A 21,633-nucleotide genomic window follows, 5' to 3' on the forward strand; every position below is an offset into this window, starting at 1 on the left:
AGACCACCTCTCCCCATATTAACTTACCTGAATCCTGTGATCATCATCTGAAGCCCTGTGCCATCTACATTACATATATTTAGGCACCAGGTGAAAACACTCCTCTTCTCCCAGGCCTCTGGCTAACTAAACAATATATGGCCTTTTGAACTGTGTTATGTGTGTAGTGTTATTGTTTTCATTTGTTACTATAGCATGTATTTTTGTGTTTTTATATTGTAAACTGCCCTGTGATCCTTGGATGAAGGGCGGTATAGAAATCTAATAAATATTAAATATTTAACAAAAACATAACAACACAGAGAATAAAATGCATCTTAGAAAAAACAACCTAGAAAAATAAGAACACAAACATCTGCAGAGGCCTTGCTAAATAAGTATGTTTCAAGGAGGTGTAAGAATATAGTCAAAGGCAGTGCTGCTTAACTTCAGAAGGAAGATGATTCCACACAATGGGTGCAATCATGGATAAGGTACTCCACTTCTCAAAAGGAATGTTTTTCAGCAAAAAGCTGGAACCTGCTTGGTTTCATAAAGACCTGCTTGGAATGTACTTCACAGTTTAACAAAGTTTGTTAACAGTTAGGTTTATCCTTAACTGACTACATCTACCAAGAAATAACATAAGATATGGGCATAATGTTTCTTAAATACTATGAAGTTTGAAGTAATTAATCTACTCATTTTGTCCATCTTCCCACCCATATAAATAGAAATAAAAGTGACCTCCTTTTTTCCATCCTCATTATAAATGTCTCTGAACTTTGAGAGCTAAAACCTGCCCTTCTGTAGGAAGTTAAAGAAACAATTACAAAATTAGATCTTTATTTGATATTATACAGAGACATTAACTTTAGGAGTGAACTCATTTTGGGACATCACCCATCTTTCAAAGTTTCAAGGTTTAATACAATGAAGCAAATGCCTTATTTTTCTAAAAGCATTAATCATCTTTTCCTGGTCATACTCTGATCAAAATGAACAATTCACTTAAAGTGTTGCTTTTATATTAGGCCCACAAACGACACAGAAATGTTGGTTTACTTACAGTACTTTAAGGCTGAAAAGCCCAGAAAATGCTCCTTTGGGGATGTGTGTCAAGCCATTTCCTGCCAGACGTCTGCAGGGTTAGAACGAAAAAAGATAAATAGATTTTATTTTATGTGGAATTAATTTGGATGTTAAAATACACAGGACAGTTATATTGGAAGCACCAGGGCTAGAAGGAGTTGTTTAAGATCCCAGTTTTGTCATCATTAACATTCCGTGTGAAACATTTTGTAACTATACAGTCCATTTACTGTCAGCTGTGCAAATGCTTTTGCTTCAATAAACCTGGCTTACTGTGCACGCCTAATTGTCCAACCTGTTCTGCTTCAGTAGCAAACAATGCAAAATTACAGAATGCAGATTGGCTACTATTTTCATAACTTTACATTTGCCCCAGTAGACATGAATTTTCCCCAGCAGACATAGAAAGCACGCAGATAAATTGCCAAGCTTCATTAGCACATGGTTACAAAAATGGTGCACGTTCCTTCACAGTGTTGCGCTTTAAAAAGCCGACTGGTCGTGAATGGATAGAAATTACATGTGGAAATGAGCTGATGATTACTTGCCTTTCTGTGTTACACATGTCCTTCTTAAAATAATGTTAACTGCTGATGTCAACCTGAGCAGAGCATCAGAGGAATTTGATAAATGCACTGTCAACTTTCATTCCAAATACATCACTGACAGTAGCGGGTTAGCAAGGAAGAGGCACTTCTCACCTGCTCTCTTAAAGGAGAAGCACGGGCTGTTTCAAACAGTAGTTTTGAAAAGCACCTTAAGCACCTGAAGACAGGCCTTCAGCACTAAGCAGGATCAGCCCCCACCCCCCCACTAGCTGATGCAATGTGGTGCACCCACATTATGCCATTTTTTTCCACCAGGTAAAGACCTTTTAATTCAGCCATCCCTTTTAATTTGAATTATTTGCTTTGGTGCATTTAAATGTGCATCCAAATTGCTTTCCCTTAAAAACAAACAAATAAATAGCAAAGGCTGATCTGGTTTGGGGCAGGGGTGTAGGCAGTGGCGTAGCGTGGGGGGTGCCAGGGGTGCCGGCCACACCGGGCGCAACATTTGGGGGGGCGCGTTTGGCCGGCCCTCCTCGAGGAAGCAGGAACCCCACTGTCCTCGGACCTCCTCCGAAGGCTGGCGGTGGGACGGAGAGACCTTCTCCCTGCGCCAGCCTTCGGAAGGCTTCTCCAAAGCCTGGCGGTGGGGCGGAGAGACCTTCTCCCCGCGCCAGCCTTCGGATGGCTGTCCTGAAGACTTGTGGTGAGAGCAGTGGCGTAGCGTGGGGGGTGCAGGGGGGCCTGCTGCACCTGGCGCAACATCTGGAGGGGGCGCGGAAGAGACTCGAGTGCTAAAATCCACGGGTTAGGGGGCGCAAATTACTTGCCTTGCCCCGGGTGCTGAGAACCCACGCTACGCCACTGGGTGTAGGATACTTTGTATTCCAGATTCTGTGTTTTTATGACATCTGTATTTATAAGTCTCAAACTACATCTGTGTGTTTTATTGATTTTTGTGAATGTCCAGAGAATTTTGGTCTACGGCAGTCCAGAAAAGTTAACACCAATGTTATTCAATGCTTTATTCACTTTAGTATAATTTGAGTCAGTGGGACAAAAAAAAGTTTCAACCATGGGTTGGCCTGGTTTTATGTGGTCATTATTATATTTTAAATCGCTGCTACCCATCTGGTATAGTGAAGAAATGAATGAAAGGCTGCCATTGAACTCATTCATGGTTCGGGCTGCAGTTGAGGTTCTCCTTGGAACAGCTAGGATTGCCCGTACTTCTCACTGCCTTAGCTTTTGAATCTCATGATTTAATCGATTTTCAATCAAATCAAAGCATATTTACTCAGAAGCAAGTTCCCACTTCTATGAGAATTACAAGGTCTAAGATATAAAATAAATGTCATAAATGTACCAGGCAAACACACATATAAATACATAAACCACGTGTCTGAAACAGTACAGGTAAACAGTCCTAAAGCCATTTTGACTCTTCAGTGGCCTCAAATATTCCTCTGCAGTCTGGATGGAAATGGGAAAAGCCTCGCCATTGTCTCTGTGCTCACAAATCCTGCATTATGGGCACAATTAGGTATGAATAGGGTGAACCTGTGACCTGGACTCAGGAATTAAGTAATTATCATCACAAAAGAATGGCCAGGCTGTCCAGGTAAACCCATTCACAGGTTTCCTGCCAGACAGGATTCTGCTGTAGACCGCCCCTTCTGTGATGTATGGTATGATGTATTGGAGGTGGCCTTGAGCTATAGGGTGGCAATTTCGAAAATCTATATAAGGGCTTGCACACCTTTGTTCTGGGTTCCTCCTCCCTCCTGCGTGGTGGTGGGGTGAGCACCCTGTTGCAACAGTTTAATAAAGATCAGACTTACTTAGTTGCTTTGCTTCTCAATATTCTCTGGTTGGCCTCTGTTATTTTCTCCTACCGATAGAGAACCTACATAAGGATTTTATATGGGCTCTTGGGTACCCCATAAGGGAAAAGGAGCAGTTTTTTTTCTTATAACACACTGATATCAGTGTGAATTACTCTATAAGTAGACAAACCCATTTCTAATGTACCTTTCAGGGTACAGGGCCATTTGCAAATTTAATTAAAACCAACCAACCCAAACACATACAACCATCATAAATGTATGGTGCAGAACAATTGCTGGAGGAAGTGAGCCCTTGCAAGCATATAACACCTGTGCTCAGAGATCTGCACAGATTTGCTACCATGCCAAGCTCAAGATGTTACTATTGGCATATAAAGCCCTTAACAACTTGGGACCAGTTTACCTACGAGATCGCTTTACCCCACATGCGCTCACTTGACTGCATCGATCAATGTAATTGGCACCACTATAGGTGCCACATAATACCAGTTCCACATTTGTAAGTACTCAATCGTTTAGTGTGACAGCACCTGAACTTTGGAACTCACTGTCCATTGAGATCAAGCAGGTGCCTTCACTGAATTCTTTTCTGCACATGCTAAAAAGATTCTTGTTTTCAACAAGCCTACCCATATGCTTAGGAGGTTGAGGGAATTTTAATACGTTTTAGTATTTTAACTTCTGTGTGTTTAAAAGTAGGGTTGTGTTTTTTATTTTTTAATTGTTTTATCTTTTTGTAAACCACCTTAATTTTTTTAATCAATCGGTGTATAAATTTTATGACACAAACAATAAACACAATTTCAAAACCATGCAAATTCCTAAGTTGCCTCAATTTTTGTATAATCAAGATAGCCACTCTGACTAACACAACTTCTACAAGTTGAAAATATAATAAATTCTACTGATTTTTAACGGTTGGGTAGTGGCAACATTGTTCCCCAAAGTGCTATACTAGCAGCAGCGGAAAACGATTGCTATGAAGGCTTCAACATATGTCCAAACTGAAGCAATGCTTCCATTTTTAAATAAGCAACACGACAGAAATCTAAACCATAACCTGCATTTTATTTGCTTGGCTGCATCTCGTCTGAGACAACGGAGGAGCAAATGGACTGTAAACAGGAACCTTGGTTAAATTAACTAAAGGACAGGCCACTGAAGAGGCTGAGTCAGACTTTACAGCTGTCTGAACAGCCGTATGCATGAGAATTCAAATGCATTTGGATACCCAGTTTATTATTGCTTTGAAAATAGTTAGCTTTTATAATAGTTATTGTTGCTAGAATAACCCTCTGTCAGAAAAAGCACATGCACGAAACTAAAAAAATATATACTTTTTGGCTATTAACCCAAATAGTTATATGAGAAAGTACGGTACATTGATTTTAAAATGCTGTGTTCTGCTGAGCAGGGCTTTTCTATTTTAACTAATATTGTGGAGTTCTTACTTCATACCAATCCTGTCTTGTGACGGTGGAATTTATTATGTGTCACTGGCTGTTTGCCAACCTGGAGGCATGCATGTCTGATCATACAAGCTACTATACTGTACTTTGAATACAACTATTATAATCTTTACTTTGCATGTCCCTTTCTATACAGGATTATAATATGAACTGGGCAACTTCCAGTGGTATCTGCACACCAGCAGAATGACTTCAGCTGGTGAGACAGGACTTCCCCTTCTTTCCCCTCCTCCCTGAAACCCTCTACACATGCCCCAATTCTGCTCTGGAGGGTGTGGTCAGAGAAGTCAATTTTTGTGATGTTGCCTATTTTCCAAAGTTTATTTACATCACTGCACTACACAGTTATTCAGGCACGGTGATCCTTCTCCATGGAACAATGGCAAGGCTACATTTTTTATCTGCTCCACAACAGCCATTTTCACATGCCTCACCTCATTCAGATATGACTTGTGAGAAATTATGCTCCTCTGCTAGGTTTTGCGACCATATAGAAGAAGAGTTTGGATTTGATATGCCGCTTTATCACTACCCGAAGGAGTCTCAAAGCAGCTAACATTATCCTTTCCCTTCCTCCTCCACAACAAACACTCTGTGAGGTGAGTGGGGCTGAGAGACTTCAAAGAAGTGTGACTAGCCCAAGGTCACCCAGCAGCTGCATGTGGAGGAGCGGAGACGCGAACCCAGTTCACCAGATTACGAGTCTACCGCTCTTAACCACTACACTACACTACACTGGCTCCTCCAGTGTATAGGTATACACTGATACAGAGTACTGGCACATTTTTTATTTTTGGCTGCTCATAGCAATTTATATTGCTTACCCACCACACTTGTATAAACCCCCCCCCCCATAAAAATAGTGCCAACTGCAAGTAACAAACTGAGTGAGCCAATTCTGCTAGGGGTAATAGGTAGCATTTAATCTACCTTGTTCCTTAAGTCCCGCCTTCCAGGTGAATATAGAGGAAGTACTGCTTCACCCCCTCTCAGAGCACCACAGCTGCAAGCGAGTTTTACGGGTTGGCTTCAAAGGACATCTTTATCCTGCCAGCAGGTCCAACGGTTCTGAAAGGTATTGCGTCTACTCCCTTCACCTTTAAAGGTACCCAAGAGTGGTCACTGAACCTTAACTGCCTATTAACTTCCTGAACCTACCTGCCAATGTTGCCAATTAACCTATTTAAAATCACCCATCCGATAAGGACATCTGCCGGAAACCCAGTACAGAACAGGTGAAATAAACCAGCCAGCAAAGCCAACCAGCTGACATGCAAAAGATTTCTACTCGCCCCCTGAAAAACAACCAGCTAATATCCATACTAGATAAAAGGTGGAAGGGAACTGCAAAACTGCAGGAGTTTTGCAGTGCAGTGTGCTTGGGCACAGAAGAGGCTGAATGCCCTCCCTAAGTGGATGCAAATGCCATCTGACGCTACTGCTTCAGGCACAGTGTAATTGTTCGATCTCTACTGTTAAAAAGCTAGCATTTTTGTTCTGAAAATTGTAATTGCATTCTTTTACACTTTTGCTGTGGCTTTGTACTTCATTATGGAATTACCGAATAGCCCTGGAAAGATTGTTCTCACTAATGCCCCCCCCCCCAATAGATTAACAAAACTGAAATCACACAGGAGTCACACATATTTGTCATTAAAAAAAGGCACGAGGCTTAGTTTGTTGGTTTGTACCTGTGACTGAGACAGAGCTAACTTTTAAGACAGCTTTGTCACTTGGTTGGCAAAATGGTTGTCACCCGAAACTAATTCTCAAATCATTCTGTTGAAAGGGAGAGGGGAAACAAAACAGACAACCCAAGTGAACTTATCTGTGCATTATTCTACTAAGGGCACCTGCTGTAAAGTTGTTGAGCAGTGTACTAAAAACTGCTTGGAGCTCTGCCCACAATGCTTTTGTTTGCAAAGCCCAATTTTTCAGTCTTAGAAAGGAAACTAGATATGTCTTATTCAGTGATGCTGTAACTAGCCCCAGCAGCCTTCTGGCTTTCTCCTTTAGAGATGTAAAAGCAATCAAGTGGCTGCAGGTTCTACATAGTTTGTGTAATTCACTCAGTCATAGGCAGTTGCAGGAGACTGGATGGCGAGACTGTAAAACAGAACAATGCACTGGGCATTCAGAGCACTGATGCTGCAGTCAATAAGCTTAGGATTCCCATCAGGACGTCCTCACATGAAGCTATGCATCCCAGTGCAAGTTTGGACCCTTGTCTAGACAGAAAGTGTGTTATAATGAGAATAGAGGCCATCCCAGTATCAACTGATCAGGTCTCACATTTGGAGCAAGATCCCTAGATACAATCCCCCTTGCCACCATGTTTCTAGACAGAAGCTCATATTGCATGACACTACTAAGTCGGGTAAACTCTGGGTATTCAGGAAGAGGAAGTGATACATTGATTTGCATAAACAAAACTGCAGCTGTCCACGATATGTGGGTTTTTGTGGCTTGCCACTAATTAGATGCCACAAGTGAGTATCAGAGGGAAAAAGCAGAGGTACAAACACTTTGCTTTTAGTGAACCTCGCCAGGATACCTGTGCCTTGGGTTACCGTTGATGTGAAGAATGAAAATCCAAAGCATTTTCAAATTCTTAGTTTTGTGGTCACTTTGTTACATATAGTCTTATGTGCATAGAGTGGTTTCCTCTTCTGGCAGGCCATCATCACTGCTAATCAACATTCCACTTGTGATTCTGTGTTTGATTAACTAGTTTTTATAGCATATTGTTTTTTCTTTTTTTAAAAAAACACAGAAAACACCAAATAGAACAAATTAAGCTATGCAGGGTTCTGTGTTTCATAGCCAGCCTTGAGGGATGCTAAAAGCTAAAGAGTAAGGAAACAGTAATTAAAAGTGATTACAACAAGACGACTTAGTACCATGAAATGTGAATGCAAGTGTCCTTGACACAGGCAGAACCAGACAGCAGGTTTTGGTTTTGATTATAACTTCACTTAGTATTTTAATAAACATGAGCTGGTATTCAAACTTTTAATATCCTGCTGCTTAACTATTTCCAAATAGCAATCCGGCTCTTTTAAACAACCCTTAAAAAAATTAATTTCTACAGACCTGTCTCTGCTTAGAAAAGTTGTAGCCTCGTGGTAACTCGTTTAGGGTTTTTGGTTTTTTTGGTAAGTTTATTTCTAGAATCACAAGCAATTGGTGTTTTTTTTTCTTTCAGCTAAGTGTTTCCGCATGTGTCAAACGTGTCAGAGCTCACAGCTTTTTCTGTGCTGTGTTATCTGGTTCCCAGAGAAGTGCCTAAGAATGTTCTCTCAACTATGTCAGTCAAGGATAGAAAGATACGTACAGCTCTTCCAGGAAGCGGAGATTGTGCAGTGAGTTTGAGGACAGTCTAGTGATGTTGTTCATACTGAGATCGCTGAGGAAGGAAAGAGACAGAGTCTTAATACAGGATACATAACTGCAGTATACAGCTGTTTGTACATTTTAAAGTAGCACATTAACAAAACAACAAACAAAAATAGGTCCCTTTCAAAGTCAGAAGTATTTAAGCCATTTATTCCAGATGATCCCACAAATTTCTATGGAATTGCTTTGAAGCAAATGGTTTTAGAACAGCAGATGTGGTTTATTAAATACAACATTTAAAACTACTACCACATATTTTTGGTTGCCTTTTCTTATTATTAAGCTACCGATTTCAATACACCACAGTAAAAAATTAAAATACTTGGCACAATCAGGTTGCTTCTTGCTTTCTTACAAGAAAATTTATTCCTATGGTAGATAAACTGCAACATGATAAAACAATATTTAAATGTACTTTAAAACAATGTAGTAACCTGTATTTCACTAGTTAGTTGTAGATTGCAAAACAAAGGAATTTTGCCCTATATTACTGCCCTAATACTATAATAGCAAATATTTTGACTCACAGAAAACCAAGCACCCCCTATATTTTTCTTTTTAATGGGCTCCCTTTGCAGATTCTCAAGTTGCATTAAATAAGTGAAATGAACCACAAAACAAGGGTGCAATCTGATCCTGCTTGTAGCACACTTCCTGGTGGGGTTCCACAGTAGTTCCTGGCACAGGAAACCAACAGGTTTTCCTAAGTCACATCAACCTCACTTTTATGCAGTATTCCACTTAATTATACTTTTAAAAAGCCTGTTTCCTCCTCATGCTAGTACAGTGTAATTACTGTGGCTTCACTGGGAAGGCTCCACTAAAATACATGGGAGCTATACAAGACATTAAAAAGGTTTGTGCCCACTGTGGGGCTTTCCTGCACAAGCCCCATAGGAATGGGAGCTAGCCAAGCAAATGGACCTGTGCACATGTTTTTTTTTTTTTTAAATGAATCACTTCCTATAAAGCATCCTGAAGCAATTTGAAACATCAACAGCAACGCACACACACGAGAGAGAGAGAGAGAGAGAGAGAGAGAGAGAGAGAGAGAGAGAGAGATTTCATGGGTGGGGGGGAAAGTGAAGGGAGAACCCCCCCCCCAAGCAGTCCAGTGAAGACTGATCGTCCTCACTGGCCGCGGAATGCTGACTGATTGCTTGAAGTGGGGTTGTGGGGGCAGGGGGAGAGAACAGAAAATACTGCATTGAAGGGGAGAATGAAACGGAGTATTGTAGAACAATGCATGGCTGACTGGCTTGAACCCTGAACAGCAGCACGCTACTCAGCATTACGTTTTGAAGATCCCACTTGTATAACTCGCTTATTTTATTATATTTCTATATCACCTTTCTGCAAACCACCAAGACTGAGTGCAACAGATCAAAACCAATAAAAAAAGGTTAAATGAACAATAAAGAATAAAAACATTGCAAACACCAACACTAATTTTTTTTAAAAAAAGACCAAATTAAGAAGTGTAAAATCATTAACTAGTAGTATAAGTATTGCTACAACCAAAATCAGCATATATAAAATACAAACAATTGATCTAATCACAATTTTTAAGAAAGTGGCAATTGTCCTGATACACTAACAGTGTGCGCCGTAATCCAGCTACAGGGGAACACAAGTTTGAGCCACTGATTGTCTTGGAGGAAGTCAACCTCAGACTTAGAACATTTTGCTTCAGCTGACTCAGATTGTAGACCTGGCAGCAAATGATACTTAGTACAGAACATCTTTCATTTTGTGGGAAATGTTATTTTAAGCAGGTGTTCTGGGTGTGCATTTTAAGTTCTTATCATGCTGATTATTCACACCAGAGGCTAATACTGTTTATAGCCAACATTTTAATGCAGAAATACATTTTTACTAGTTTACAGCTATTCATTTGACAGCATACAGTTACACAGGGCAAACCTGGAAATAAATGACAGTTTTATTGTTAAGAAATATTAACAATTACCCATTTTCAACTCAATGTGTTGTTTAGCAGTCACTTCAAAAGCTAATTTATTAAACAACACTAGAGTAGTTATTAAATTCCCTCTTTTGTTGTAATATTTAATCATGCCTTTCTTTCTCTTCAGTAGTTGGCTACTACCCCCTTTGTTTTGGCAAAGGAACAAAAGATTTTCTTTGGCAAAGGAACAAAAGTACAGCAAATGAAATCCCAGTCAAATTAATTATATTTTAATGGACAATAAGATAAAGCCTTCGGGTGATGACGTATTTTGTACATATACCAGCAACAGTGCTTTTTAAAATGAATACAGTGGTACCTCGGGTTAAGTACTTAATTTGTTCTGGAGGTCTGTACTTAACCTGAAACTGTTCTTAACTTACAGTTAACTAACTTAGCTAATGGGGCCTCCTGCTGCCGCTGCACCGCCGGAGCCCGATTTCTGTTCTCGTCCTGAAGCAAAGTTCTTAACCTGAAGCACTATTTCTGGGTTAGCAGAGTCTTTAACCTGAAGCGTATGTAACCTGAAGCATATGTAACCTGAGGTAGCACTGTACTACACATCTGAAGGGAAATATTCTGAATAGGGTCGATTTCTGCAAAAACAAAGACCCTACAAATTTGTACTATGACAAATATTGATGCGTACCTAAGGAATTAGTGTCCAGTTTGCAGATTTTTATATAAAAATCAGATAGGGCTAAGGTAAAAAAAAAAAAAAACAGTTGCAAAAATCACACCTGGGAACAACTGTCACAATCTCACTGCTGCTGTGCCCCAAGTTGGCTGTGGGTGGCCTTTGGAACCAATTTGGGAAGGCGAAGTCTTGGCATCTGGCCTCATGCATGCATTTGCATCCTGCTGTGGTTGGACGCTGAACTACTTAAGCCCACCCCATCTTCCCCCTCAGGACCAGACTTTCTCCCATCATCAGTTGTCATTCTCAGAGAAGATTCTTCTTCTTTGGAAGCTCCCTCAACTTCTGGCATCCGGCCTTCACCAACATACCAGTCCTAGAAGTGGTCGAGATCAGGAGACTTTCCAGCACTGCTGTAGCGCAGCCCTCAGAAACTCAGTGCTATCCTCCGCAACTGGCAGGTGACCTCCATTAGAAAGCTGGGTCCCAAGTACTCACACCTGATTTCAGTAGGCTTCTGACCAGTGCAGCAACACTCTGGAGCTACTCAAGGGCTGAGCTACCATGATGACAAAGCATTATTTATTTATTTATTTATTTATTTGCTAAGTGTACTTAAACTGGCTACTTTTACTGTGAATAACAAGCAGATTTTGGGTGTCAGTCCAGAACATGTCCCCAGTCTGGCTCCCCGCCCTGCACTCCAATTTGCCCTAAATGTGCTGTTAACACCTTTGGGGGACAAATAGCTTTCAGCAGGGAAACATACTCCAGATCAGGGCTCCAAGCATGTTTTTTCTTCAAAATAAAACATAGTTTATGTATACTTTCTTTTTTAAAAGGATTGTTGTTATAACATGTAGTTTCGCTCTTAGCCTCACTTGCTAGCTTTAACTTTGTCTGGTTTATTGTGTACTCTCCAGGGTCCTGATGCTGTGGGCACCATCGCAGGTGCCTGACTAGTATTGCATGTTCATTTCTGCTATTCTCATAGCATTTTACCCACATTAACCTGGTGCAGGTGTAACACTTCTCTTAGCCATAGTTTAAGAAATCAAGGAAAGGGACTCAGGGTTCTGAATTCTTTGTTTCTATCCTGCATAAAATCTTCCCTCCTTCTTTCAGCAGTGAATATGGTACAGTGCTATATCTGCAAAGGCTGCCCTAATTGTGGTTGTAATGATAGCTGAAATATTTATGTTAACTATAGGGTTGCAGAGCTGGAAGGGATCTAGGGGACATCTAGTCCAATCCCCCTTCAATGCAGGAATCTTTTGCCTCAAATCCATGACCCTGAGATTAAGAATCTCATGCTCTTATCAATTGGTTTGCACTAGTACAGATGCAATGTGGTCTTGTGCCTTTAGCAGCTGTGGGGCAGGCAGAAATTTAACAGAGTAAACCCTTTCTAGTACTGAAAAATGCTTATGGGGAATGCTTCATATGTTTACATTCTGTTAGACATATTATTACTTGTATGTGGCTCCCAATGTGCCTTTGGCCCTCTGCAAAAGAGGGCACATTTGTATATGACAAAGTATATGCAATTTTATGCAAATGCATGTCTTCTTTTGTGAGTGCCTAATCCACATACTGCATACTGAGCCCAAAAAATCCTGGCAGCACCCATGCTTGTGTCCATAACACTAAACCATGGTTTAGCTTTATAGGTGAACCTTCCTGCATAATACATTTTATTTATGTATTACGTTTATTGCATGCATCCTCCCAGGAGCTTAGTGCAGCATATTTTAAAGCAATATTGATGTGGCTATAGTGCATCCTCAGATATGGATGGCTAATCTTTTTCAGGATATATTTTTTCCATTTTCTACTGAGAGGGCGTAGGAGTGACCAAATAACCAGAGATCTGAAGAAAGTGAAACTGAAGGGTCAGATTATATATATACACAATGGTGAATCAATCAAGCAACTAGCTGTCTTTTTATTTTCAGTGGTAGGAGTATTCTAAGCATATTAAGTATGCTGACACAATGTCATCACTCTAGAAAATTCAATGTGGTGAGCAATAAATTAACAGGGCAGCTTCAACCCCCCCCATTCAGATTTTTGGCTAATCGTTTGCAAGATATAAATATCAAACAATTACCTTATAGTAATGGGAAAGGATGATGAAGCGACTGGTTATCATTAAATCTAATGTTTCTAATATTATTTACATTACAGACTGGGGGTGATCCTGTCCCCACAAAATGGACAGTACAATAGGGTTTGGATAGGCACAGATACTAGCAACTTCTGATTACACTGCTCCTTGCAATACCTCCAGGTACCCTACCTGTCTTCTCGCACACGATACTATTGCCAGGGGTAGGCTGTTCAGCAAAAGTCTGGTAGTATCAAGAGCCAGTTGCACACATGTACAGAGAGGGTAGTCTGTACTGCTTGACCACTGCTGCTGAGCAATAAACAATATGAGATCAGGACATTGGTGCTACTATGAACTTAAGAGGCGAGAATGGGGGAGAGGCAGACAGTTAGGGAAAAGGGAAAAATGAGAATAGGAGAAACAAATGATGGGCCTTTTCCTACCTGGCTGGTGCCATGTCATCCAGGATGGAGAACAACAGGCCTAGAGGGGTGGCGTGTTTGAAAGTTGGGAGAGTTTGGCTGGAAGATGGAGAGACAGTGACTTGTCTTGCTATGTGCTAGATTTGGTGCTCCCCTGGAAACCGAATGGGGAAATAAGATCTGTTGGAGTGGTAAAACTGTGAGCTCCTTCATCTTTTGCTCAGGTTATATATATATGTGTGTGTGTGTGTGTGTGTGTGTGTGTGTGTGTGCAAGTAAAGCTATATATCCTAAAGATATCACAGTATCTTTGACCACAGTAAAGGTAAAGGTAAAGGGACCCCTGACCATTAGGTTCAGTTGTGACCGACTCTGGGGTTGCGGCGCTCATCTTGCTTTACAGGCCGAGGGAGCCGGCGTACAGCTTCTGGGTCATGTGGCCAGCATGACTAAGCCGCTTCTGGTGAACCAGAGCTGCGCACGGAAACACCGTTTACCTTCCCGCCGGAGCGGTACCTATTTATCTACTTGTACTTTGACGTGCTTTCGAACTGCTAGGTTGGCAGGAGCAGGGACCAAACAACGGGAGCTCACCCCTTCGCAGGGATTCGAACCGCTGACCTTCTGATCGGCAAGTCCTAGGCTCTGTGGTTTAACCCACAGCGCCACCCGCGTCCCTTTTGACCACAGTACCCTGGGTCAATATAGGAACCTCTGAAGCCTCTCACCGCTTAGAGACTGGGGTTGTGCGTAACACTTCCATAAAAGCAACCAAGGCTATTTCAATGCTGAAACCTAGCCATACTATAATAAAGATAATCAGAAACATGAATTAATACTTGTCTCAATATCCCCTGGTATTATTAAATTAATTACATTTTTATTCTCCACACAACTCACAAGAGCAAAAGTTTTTTAGTTTTTTAAAAATGAATTTATGAATGACTTGTAAGTGCTTTTCTTCCTCTTTTCTGCACCAAAATGTTAACAACTTGTTTGTATGGGTTATATTTGCAGAAACGCATCTGCAAAGGCATATACGGTACCACATACATATAAATAGGAGTTTGACTAGCTGTTAAGAAAGTTGAAAGAAAAACAAGCTTCTCAAACTTCACACAGGTTAAGATAAAGGTTTTGGACAAGGTTTCAGATTTGACAAAATTCTTGACAAAATTTATTCCGCCACTCCCATCTCCCACATTAAAAAACTATTAGCAGAAAGGCTATTGAAAGGCTGTCCATGATCCCAGAGACTTTTCTGGAAACAGTTCTGTTTAATTCTCATGCCTGCACAATAGCAGTTTGGCACAATCAGTTATATACAAATGTCTCTAAAAGGGGCCTTACCTCCTCTTTTCCAAGGTCACTTGTTTCAAGGGTTCCAAATAGCAAAGAAAGTCAGTGGAGGGTATGTAGGGAAAGCTTTGGGTGGGGGGAAGAGAAGGAGCTTCTGCTGAGATATTTCAGAGTCAGGTCTCTTTCTATAGTGGGAGGGTTTCCCTTTAAATCTTTTTCAATAGGTTATTGATGGCTTTGAAACTTAAATGGCATTTGTCAACCATCAGTAAATCTTTAAAACTTTTTCTGCAAATAGCCCAACTCCAGGTCTCAGCTTTTCCCATTAATCTGTATGTAAGGCCACTGAAGGCTTTTTCAGAGTTTAGATAATGCCTAGATTAAAAGGTCCATTCAGAAGGAAAAGCTTTAGCATTCACCTTGTGTACATAGCCATTTCACCAGTGGTATTCATGGGTTGTTATTTCAACTCTGCATTTGTCTTGCAAACAAGACATACGCCACAAAGGCTTGGTAGAGACATTCTTCAGTGAATTATCGAAATCTATTTGCCTATTTGTCATGGCTTGTTATTTTTATTATGTATAATCAGTTGGAATCCAGGAACTTTAAACTGACAATTGTTCAATTATGTTGCTATTTTAAAAATGAAAGGTACAATTCAGCAATGATGCTGATAAAGGACAAATAGGGTGGTTTGACTTGCTTTTTTTTATTGTTCCAACATCTTAGATGTTGCATTTGATGCAATTAAAAAGACCTCTGCAAAAATTGTTTTAGTATGTTTTGTCTTCCCCTTGTTTTATAGACTTCCATTGTTTATTCATTTTGTTCCTTTCATAAAAAGGATGCAAGAGGCAAAAGATTAAGACATTTTTAAATAGCTGGAAGCACCTTCTTCCTGCTCTCCAAATCACATAAACTGAAAATATTTCAAGATTGAAAGATTTGCGGCACTATTTGAGACGTCCTTAGAGTTAGCCCCACAGTTCCATGTGAAGGTTCCACTGCTCAAGTTCTTTAAGTGGACTTTAAAGACCTTTTTATTGCTGCTTTTAAAGGTTAGACTGAGTTTGTGTTTAGATTTCTGGCTTGGCCATGCTAGTTCATGCTGGTTTTAGTAACATTTTGCACTGTTCAAAATTTAATAATGTCTTTTTAATCTGCCTTAACAATTGTACAGTTTAAGCCGTGACACCTGAGGGACAACTGCTGCTGGAGAGCCAGCCCAGTTCCTCAGATAAAGTTGAGCAGAGAAAGAGAGAGATCCCCGTCCCACCAGCTATCAAAACATTTCGTGATTCTAGGATTGGGATTAATAAAGTTGTAGAAAACCCAAGTTTGGCACCTGCCTCATTATTATTCCACAGGAGACAACAGGAAGAAAATGGAGCAGGGCCCCCAAAGCAAATGGGGGTAAGGATAGGGGGAAACACAAAACGGGAAAGTTGAAATGAGGCAGAGGAAAGCCGAGACTTGGTAAATGGAGGTTAACAGAATCACAGAGAAAGGGGAAGCAGGGAAATAAAGAAGAGGACGCTAATGGGCTGAAGAAGAGCAAGTATCTTATTCCATTTCCATATTTATAAGTTTCACATTTTCCCCCCATGTCAGGTGTCTAACTATAAAACAAACTACAGTACGTAAGCCTCTGCATGCAACTAATCCAGGTGGGTCCAGTCATTAAGTCCCCAAAGTACTTGGCAGCCTAGAACTATTCAGTTTGATACACAACCTAAGAAGGAAAGAACCATCAAGAAAGACTGAGTCAATTTGTATAAGGCAATAAAAACTAAGCATATTTCCGTGTGTGTGTGTGTGTGTGTGTGTGTGTGTGTGTATAATATAAATAAAAAAAATGTAAATATGATTACTATAAGTAATTGGTATAAATTAACAAATGCATTTGTTAAATAAAATACTAACTATGGCTGACTAGTAGCACATTATCCATATTCCAATCACTGGTAATAAATTTACGGAACTTAGGAAAATACAATGTTATATTCCAACCAAGACACTTTTAATATTTAAATACAGATAGCAGAACCTGTATTCAGTGATACAGATGATAATAGCTCGACTGAAGTCTTGCTTTAGTTTCATAATCTTATTCTTCCCAATTTGAAACAGAATCATTAGTTAAAACCTATCCTATGTCAGCATTGTAGTTTGAAATAAAGTATTCTCTGATGATCTGAAAAGTTATATAGTACAGTACTATGCTCCCAAAACTTACAGTGTCTGCTGTTCCATTCCATATTCAACATGATACCCTTGGCTTGTTAATTACTTTTATCCAGAAGAATATTAGTTTTATCTTCTGAAGCAAAACAAATTAGACAGATCATGGCTGATTAGAATGCAACAGTAAAATCTCCTTATACTTTCTATTCCACTCCATTTCTCTCCAAAATAGCAGCGATGTCAAATACTACATAGGTATTTCCCACGCCAGTCTGGACTCTGTTTCTAATAAGTGCTGTGGCTGGAACAATGGTTCTTACACAGCGACTGAAGTTCTTTAGTTCAGTCATTGTGCACCAAAAGAACAGAACTCCTTAGCAAGCATTTGATGAAACATTTAGATTTCCATATTTCCCTAATTGCATTTTCTAAATGTGTGTGCATCTTATCTGACCAGAGTTTAAATGTTTTCTTTATTTCACTGCTATGGCAAAATAAGAATGTGAAGGACTGGAATGATAATGATGTCTCAATTTATACACTTGAGGAGGGGAAATGATTTAAAAATAAATAAAAGTGGGTGACGGGAGTCCTGATATTGTGTATCCCATAAATGTGTTATTTGAAATAGCGGCTTTCTAAAATGCTTCAAAAGTTCTGCTAAATGTAACTCTAAAAGTAACTCTAAATTTCCACACTGTTAATGTGTTGCACTCTCTCTTTTTTCTGTTCACAAAATTCTGCAAATGTGTTTGTTTCTTTGTGAAAAGTTTTCCTAAAATTTGTGTGCCACAGACAAAACAGATGGAAATTGGCTGTGCTATTCCTTTATTTATTGTCAATTACTATATGTTAACAGTAGATCTTGTATTTAGATCCATTTAAACTTCACTATGCAGCTGCCCATTTGAAAATAAAATGGTTGCCTTCTTTCACTTCAGTGGGCACAATACAAAACATCCATTGAGCTTTCCCTTTATTGCAGCTGCCAGTGCCCAGCCGACTTTTAACAAACCAACCAAGCGGAATAACAATGCAGCTGTAACATTTTATGGTATTTCTGTTAGTTCTCTTTTGAGACCGAAGGTGTTAATTAGGAATCAAAGAATACTACCCTGCCAGCCTTCTTTCACAATCTATATACTGGTCACTGCAGTTTTCAGAAGAGAAAAATAAATCTAATAAAGGGACAAAAATGTTGTTTGTCACACCAGTAACATGTACTTAATATGCTTTGATCACAAGCTTTTTATGCAGTCTTGTCAGACAGGCTGAAAATATTTTTCCACCTCCCTCCAATTTTTTGTTGTCTTTCCTGAATACTCATTCTCGAGTCTGAAATGTCTGGGTGGGAGAGAAGAAGCTTTAATAAGAGTTTGATTTGCTGGTGAAAATTGATGGTCTTGTTATAAGAACATTATCAACAGCTCTTCTGTTCTTCTATTAAAACATGAAGTGTTTTTAACAAAGCATAGTACTCTATCTGCTGGGTATTGAAACTAAGTCTCAGGCTGTCTGGCATTACCTATCAGGTATGACTCAAAAATTTGGAAAAGATACTGCTTAACAGATGACAAGAGTTTCGCTTCAAACAAAAAGTCTTATGCGGTAGAGTAATATGTAAAACTTCCTTGTTCATATTCCAGTTAGAAAGGCAGCTTTTGCACTACAGATTTGATAATGGTGTTCATGTATTCCACACTCAAAGATATCAGCATGAAGTCATTACCTTCAATCTCCCATCAAACTTAAAACCTTGAAATAAAACTTTATGAAGTCAGCACCGCTGGGAATTAGTCAAGCTTCCTAGCTCTCCCAGCAAGAGCTTTTACTGTTAGATGTCCCAATCATGCCAAAATCCATTAATCCTGCTGGAGGAAGACAGAAGGAAGCTCAAGTTGTTGATTTAATGTTAATGGATTGAATGGACTTCCAAGGCAGCCTACTGAGTTGTCTAAACTATAAAGCAAACAAAGCAATTTAATTTAATTTATATTTGAAATGTTAAAAACAAATTCATAGTGTAGCTTTGGGAATTAAAAATTGACAATCTTTTATGAAACATGTTGACTGGTACATCATTTGAACAGGTTGATTGCAAATCCTGTGGCTATATCTAGTAAGGTGAGATGACAAAGAAGCAAGGATACTTCTAAGAGACATGGGGAAAAGTAAACAAAATGAAGACAAAATGTGACAAAATGAAAAATGAAGCAAGCCATTAGGCTGGTCCAGAAACAAGGGCCAACTTTTAAAACACTTTTGGTCTGTGACAGATATGTAGTTCAGCAAGGACATGTCATCTTCCAGTTGTGCAACCAGAAGTTGATCTGATCATGAAAGAGCTGGATTCAGTTTTTGGACTGGCGTGCAAAACAACAACAACAACACACTCACTCCATGGTGGTGCAGCCTATGTCAACATAGCAGAAGGAAACATGGACAGAAACCACAGCTGCCATGGATTCAAAAGGCAGAGTGATAAGATCCTAATTCAGTGTTGTCCCCCAGGTAAGTTACTGGATTTGCATATGGCAGAACTGGGTTCAAACTGTATACTCTACCACAAGCTCATGGGGGACCCTGGGCAAGTTGCTATCTCTCAGCCTCAGTTTCTCCACAGCACAAGTTTGCCTACCTTTCAAAGCTATTGATGGATGGGATAAATAATATAATACTTTACAGAGGGAAAACTGGGGCGTGAAGTTGCCACCCATAAACTGGTAGACGGTGAGACTCAAAGCTCTGTTTCCTGCAGGGGCGGCTGCAGGACCTTAGGTAGTGAAGCTGATCTAGCAGGCTTGAAGTCACCACCTATCCTCTGATAGCTGGTGATATAAATCCTTTGCACTTTAAGGGTCTGGATTGTGCATTGGAAGCTTTCTCTATACTTAACCCACTCCTTACATCAGATGTCAGATGTGGGGTAGGTGGCATGGTTTGGGGGGAAATGGCTTCATGACCCAAAGTGAGATCTGTGGTAGTTCATCACCCCTAATCTATATACATATAGTCATCCGTCTGTCCGCCCCCCCTTCTTATTTTTTAATGAATATATTCAATTACTTCAGAGCTAACCCAATGAAAACTTTGGAGCTCCAAGTCTTTAATCTTCATCAGTTTAAGAAGTAGCAAGGACATATTTGGTTGAATGTGTTAAGAGTAGAAAACCAAGCTACTCATGTACCATGATCTTGGGAATTGCTGCTAGCAAAGGGACCACGTGCAAATGCTTCAAACCAAGTAGTTCAACCAACTGAATTTCTTTAAAAAGAAAAGAAGAAAAAATCATAAACACTTCCTCTCTAAAGCAAACAAAACTTGAGAACTGCTTCAACTAACATTTCCTGTATTTCACTTGCCTAATTGTTATGAGCCAGATAGGCGTTCCTGTTCAGCTGCACACTTTTGCAGGGAGATCACTTTGGAAATAAGAAAGGAAATGTTTGTGAAAAGAGTATCACAAGTTCTATGTCATAAACCAAATCTAGGTCTGCCACTTTTTTGCCTAAGAGAGAGACTATGTTTAAACAGTTACATGACCGAGTTCAATGAGACCAGGTAAGCAGATATAGAATCTTAGCCTCAGTGTGCCACCATAACCCTAAAATAGGCTGGAGGTCATTATTCTGAGTCACAATCTGTGATGGTGGATTCTTATAGTTAGTCAGCAAGTGATGAATCCCTTTAGGAAACAAGCAAGCAGCCTGCTATGTGTTACTTGGGTCTTGAGCATCTCAATCTTTGTGTATCTATGATTCAATTGTGAATAGCAAAAAACTATCAATCAGTTGCAAATACTCCCTTTTGGGGGGGAAGTTGGTTAAGAGGGTTATGGAGAGGCAGCTATAAGCATTTCTTGATGGCAGGGATTATATAGACTCATTCCAAACTGGACTCAGACTGGTCTATGGGACTGTGCCATCCTTGGTCACCTGATGGATGATCTTTAAAGAGATTAGGACAAGGGGAGTGTGTCCTTGCTCTTTCTTCTGGATCTCCCTGTGGCTTTTGATGCCGCAGACCATAGTATCTTCCTGGACAGACTCTGTGGATGGGAACTGGAGGCACTCTGTTACAGCTAGGGGTGCCAACATGAATAAAATATGGGGGGGGGGCAGGTAAGCCCTGGCTGCATGATTGATCACATGATGTGCCACACACACACCATCTGAATGGCAATGCCTATTAAGTGAGGGGCCCCCCTCAAATATTTCCTTGGGAATGGTCTCCTATGGTTCCAGTCCTACCTACAGGGCTGAATCCAGACAATAACATTGGTAGAGTGCTTTTTGCCCTCCTCTGCCCTCCTCCTGGCAATTCTGATATGGGGTGCTGCAGGATAGTATTTTATCCCCAATGCTTTTTAAAATATCTATGTATATGAAGCCTCTGGAAGTCTTTAGGCATTTGGGAGCAAGGTGCTACAAATGCACCAATGAAACTCAGCTATGTTTCTCCATAATATCTGAATCAGGGGGTGCTGTATGGGCTCTGAACTGCAGCCTGGATGCAGTTGGTGGGATGGATGAGAGAAAATAAGCTCAGCTTAAATCCTAGTAAGACAGAGGCACTGTGGACGAAGGGTTCATGTGCCTGAAAAATTTGTCAACTGCCTGCCCTGGATGGGGTTGCACTCTCCACGAAGGAGCAGGTACACAGTCTGGGAGTGCTGCTGAAT

At 40.2% G+C, this 21,633-nt stretch overlaps 1 protein-coding gene across 1 annotated transcript in view; it reads right to left on the reverse strand.

Moving 5' to 3' along the window:
* Window positions 1-21,633, reverse strand: part of LGR5 (leucine rich repeat containing G protein-coupled receptor 5) — a 68,541-nt gene that overhangs the window by 37,143 nt on the left and 9,765 nt on the right. Inside the window, exons 2-3 of the mRNA XM_083463426.1 lie at window positions 8,270-8,341; window positions 1,049-1,120 (exon numbers count right to left, since the gene is read on the reverse strand). Coding sequence (XP_083319552.1) covers window positions 1,049-1,120; window positions 8,270-8,341 — 144 coding nt within the window. The remainder of the gene's footprint in view (window positions 1-1,048; window positions 1,121-8,269; window positions 8,342-21,633) is intronic.

The sequence above is a fragment of the Podarcis liolepis genome (genome assembly GCF_965112155.1).
Source record: "Podarcis liolepis genome assembly, chromosome: 10".
NCBI classification, from domain to species: Eukaryota; Metazoa; Chordata; class Lepidosauria; order Squamata; family Lacertidae; genus Podarcis; species Podarcis liolepis.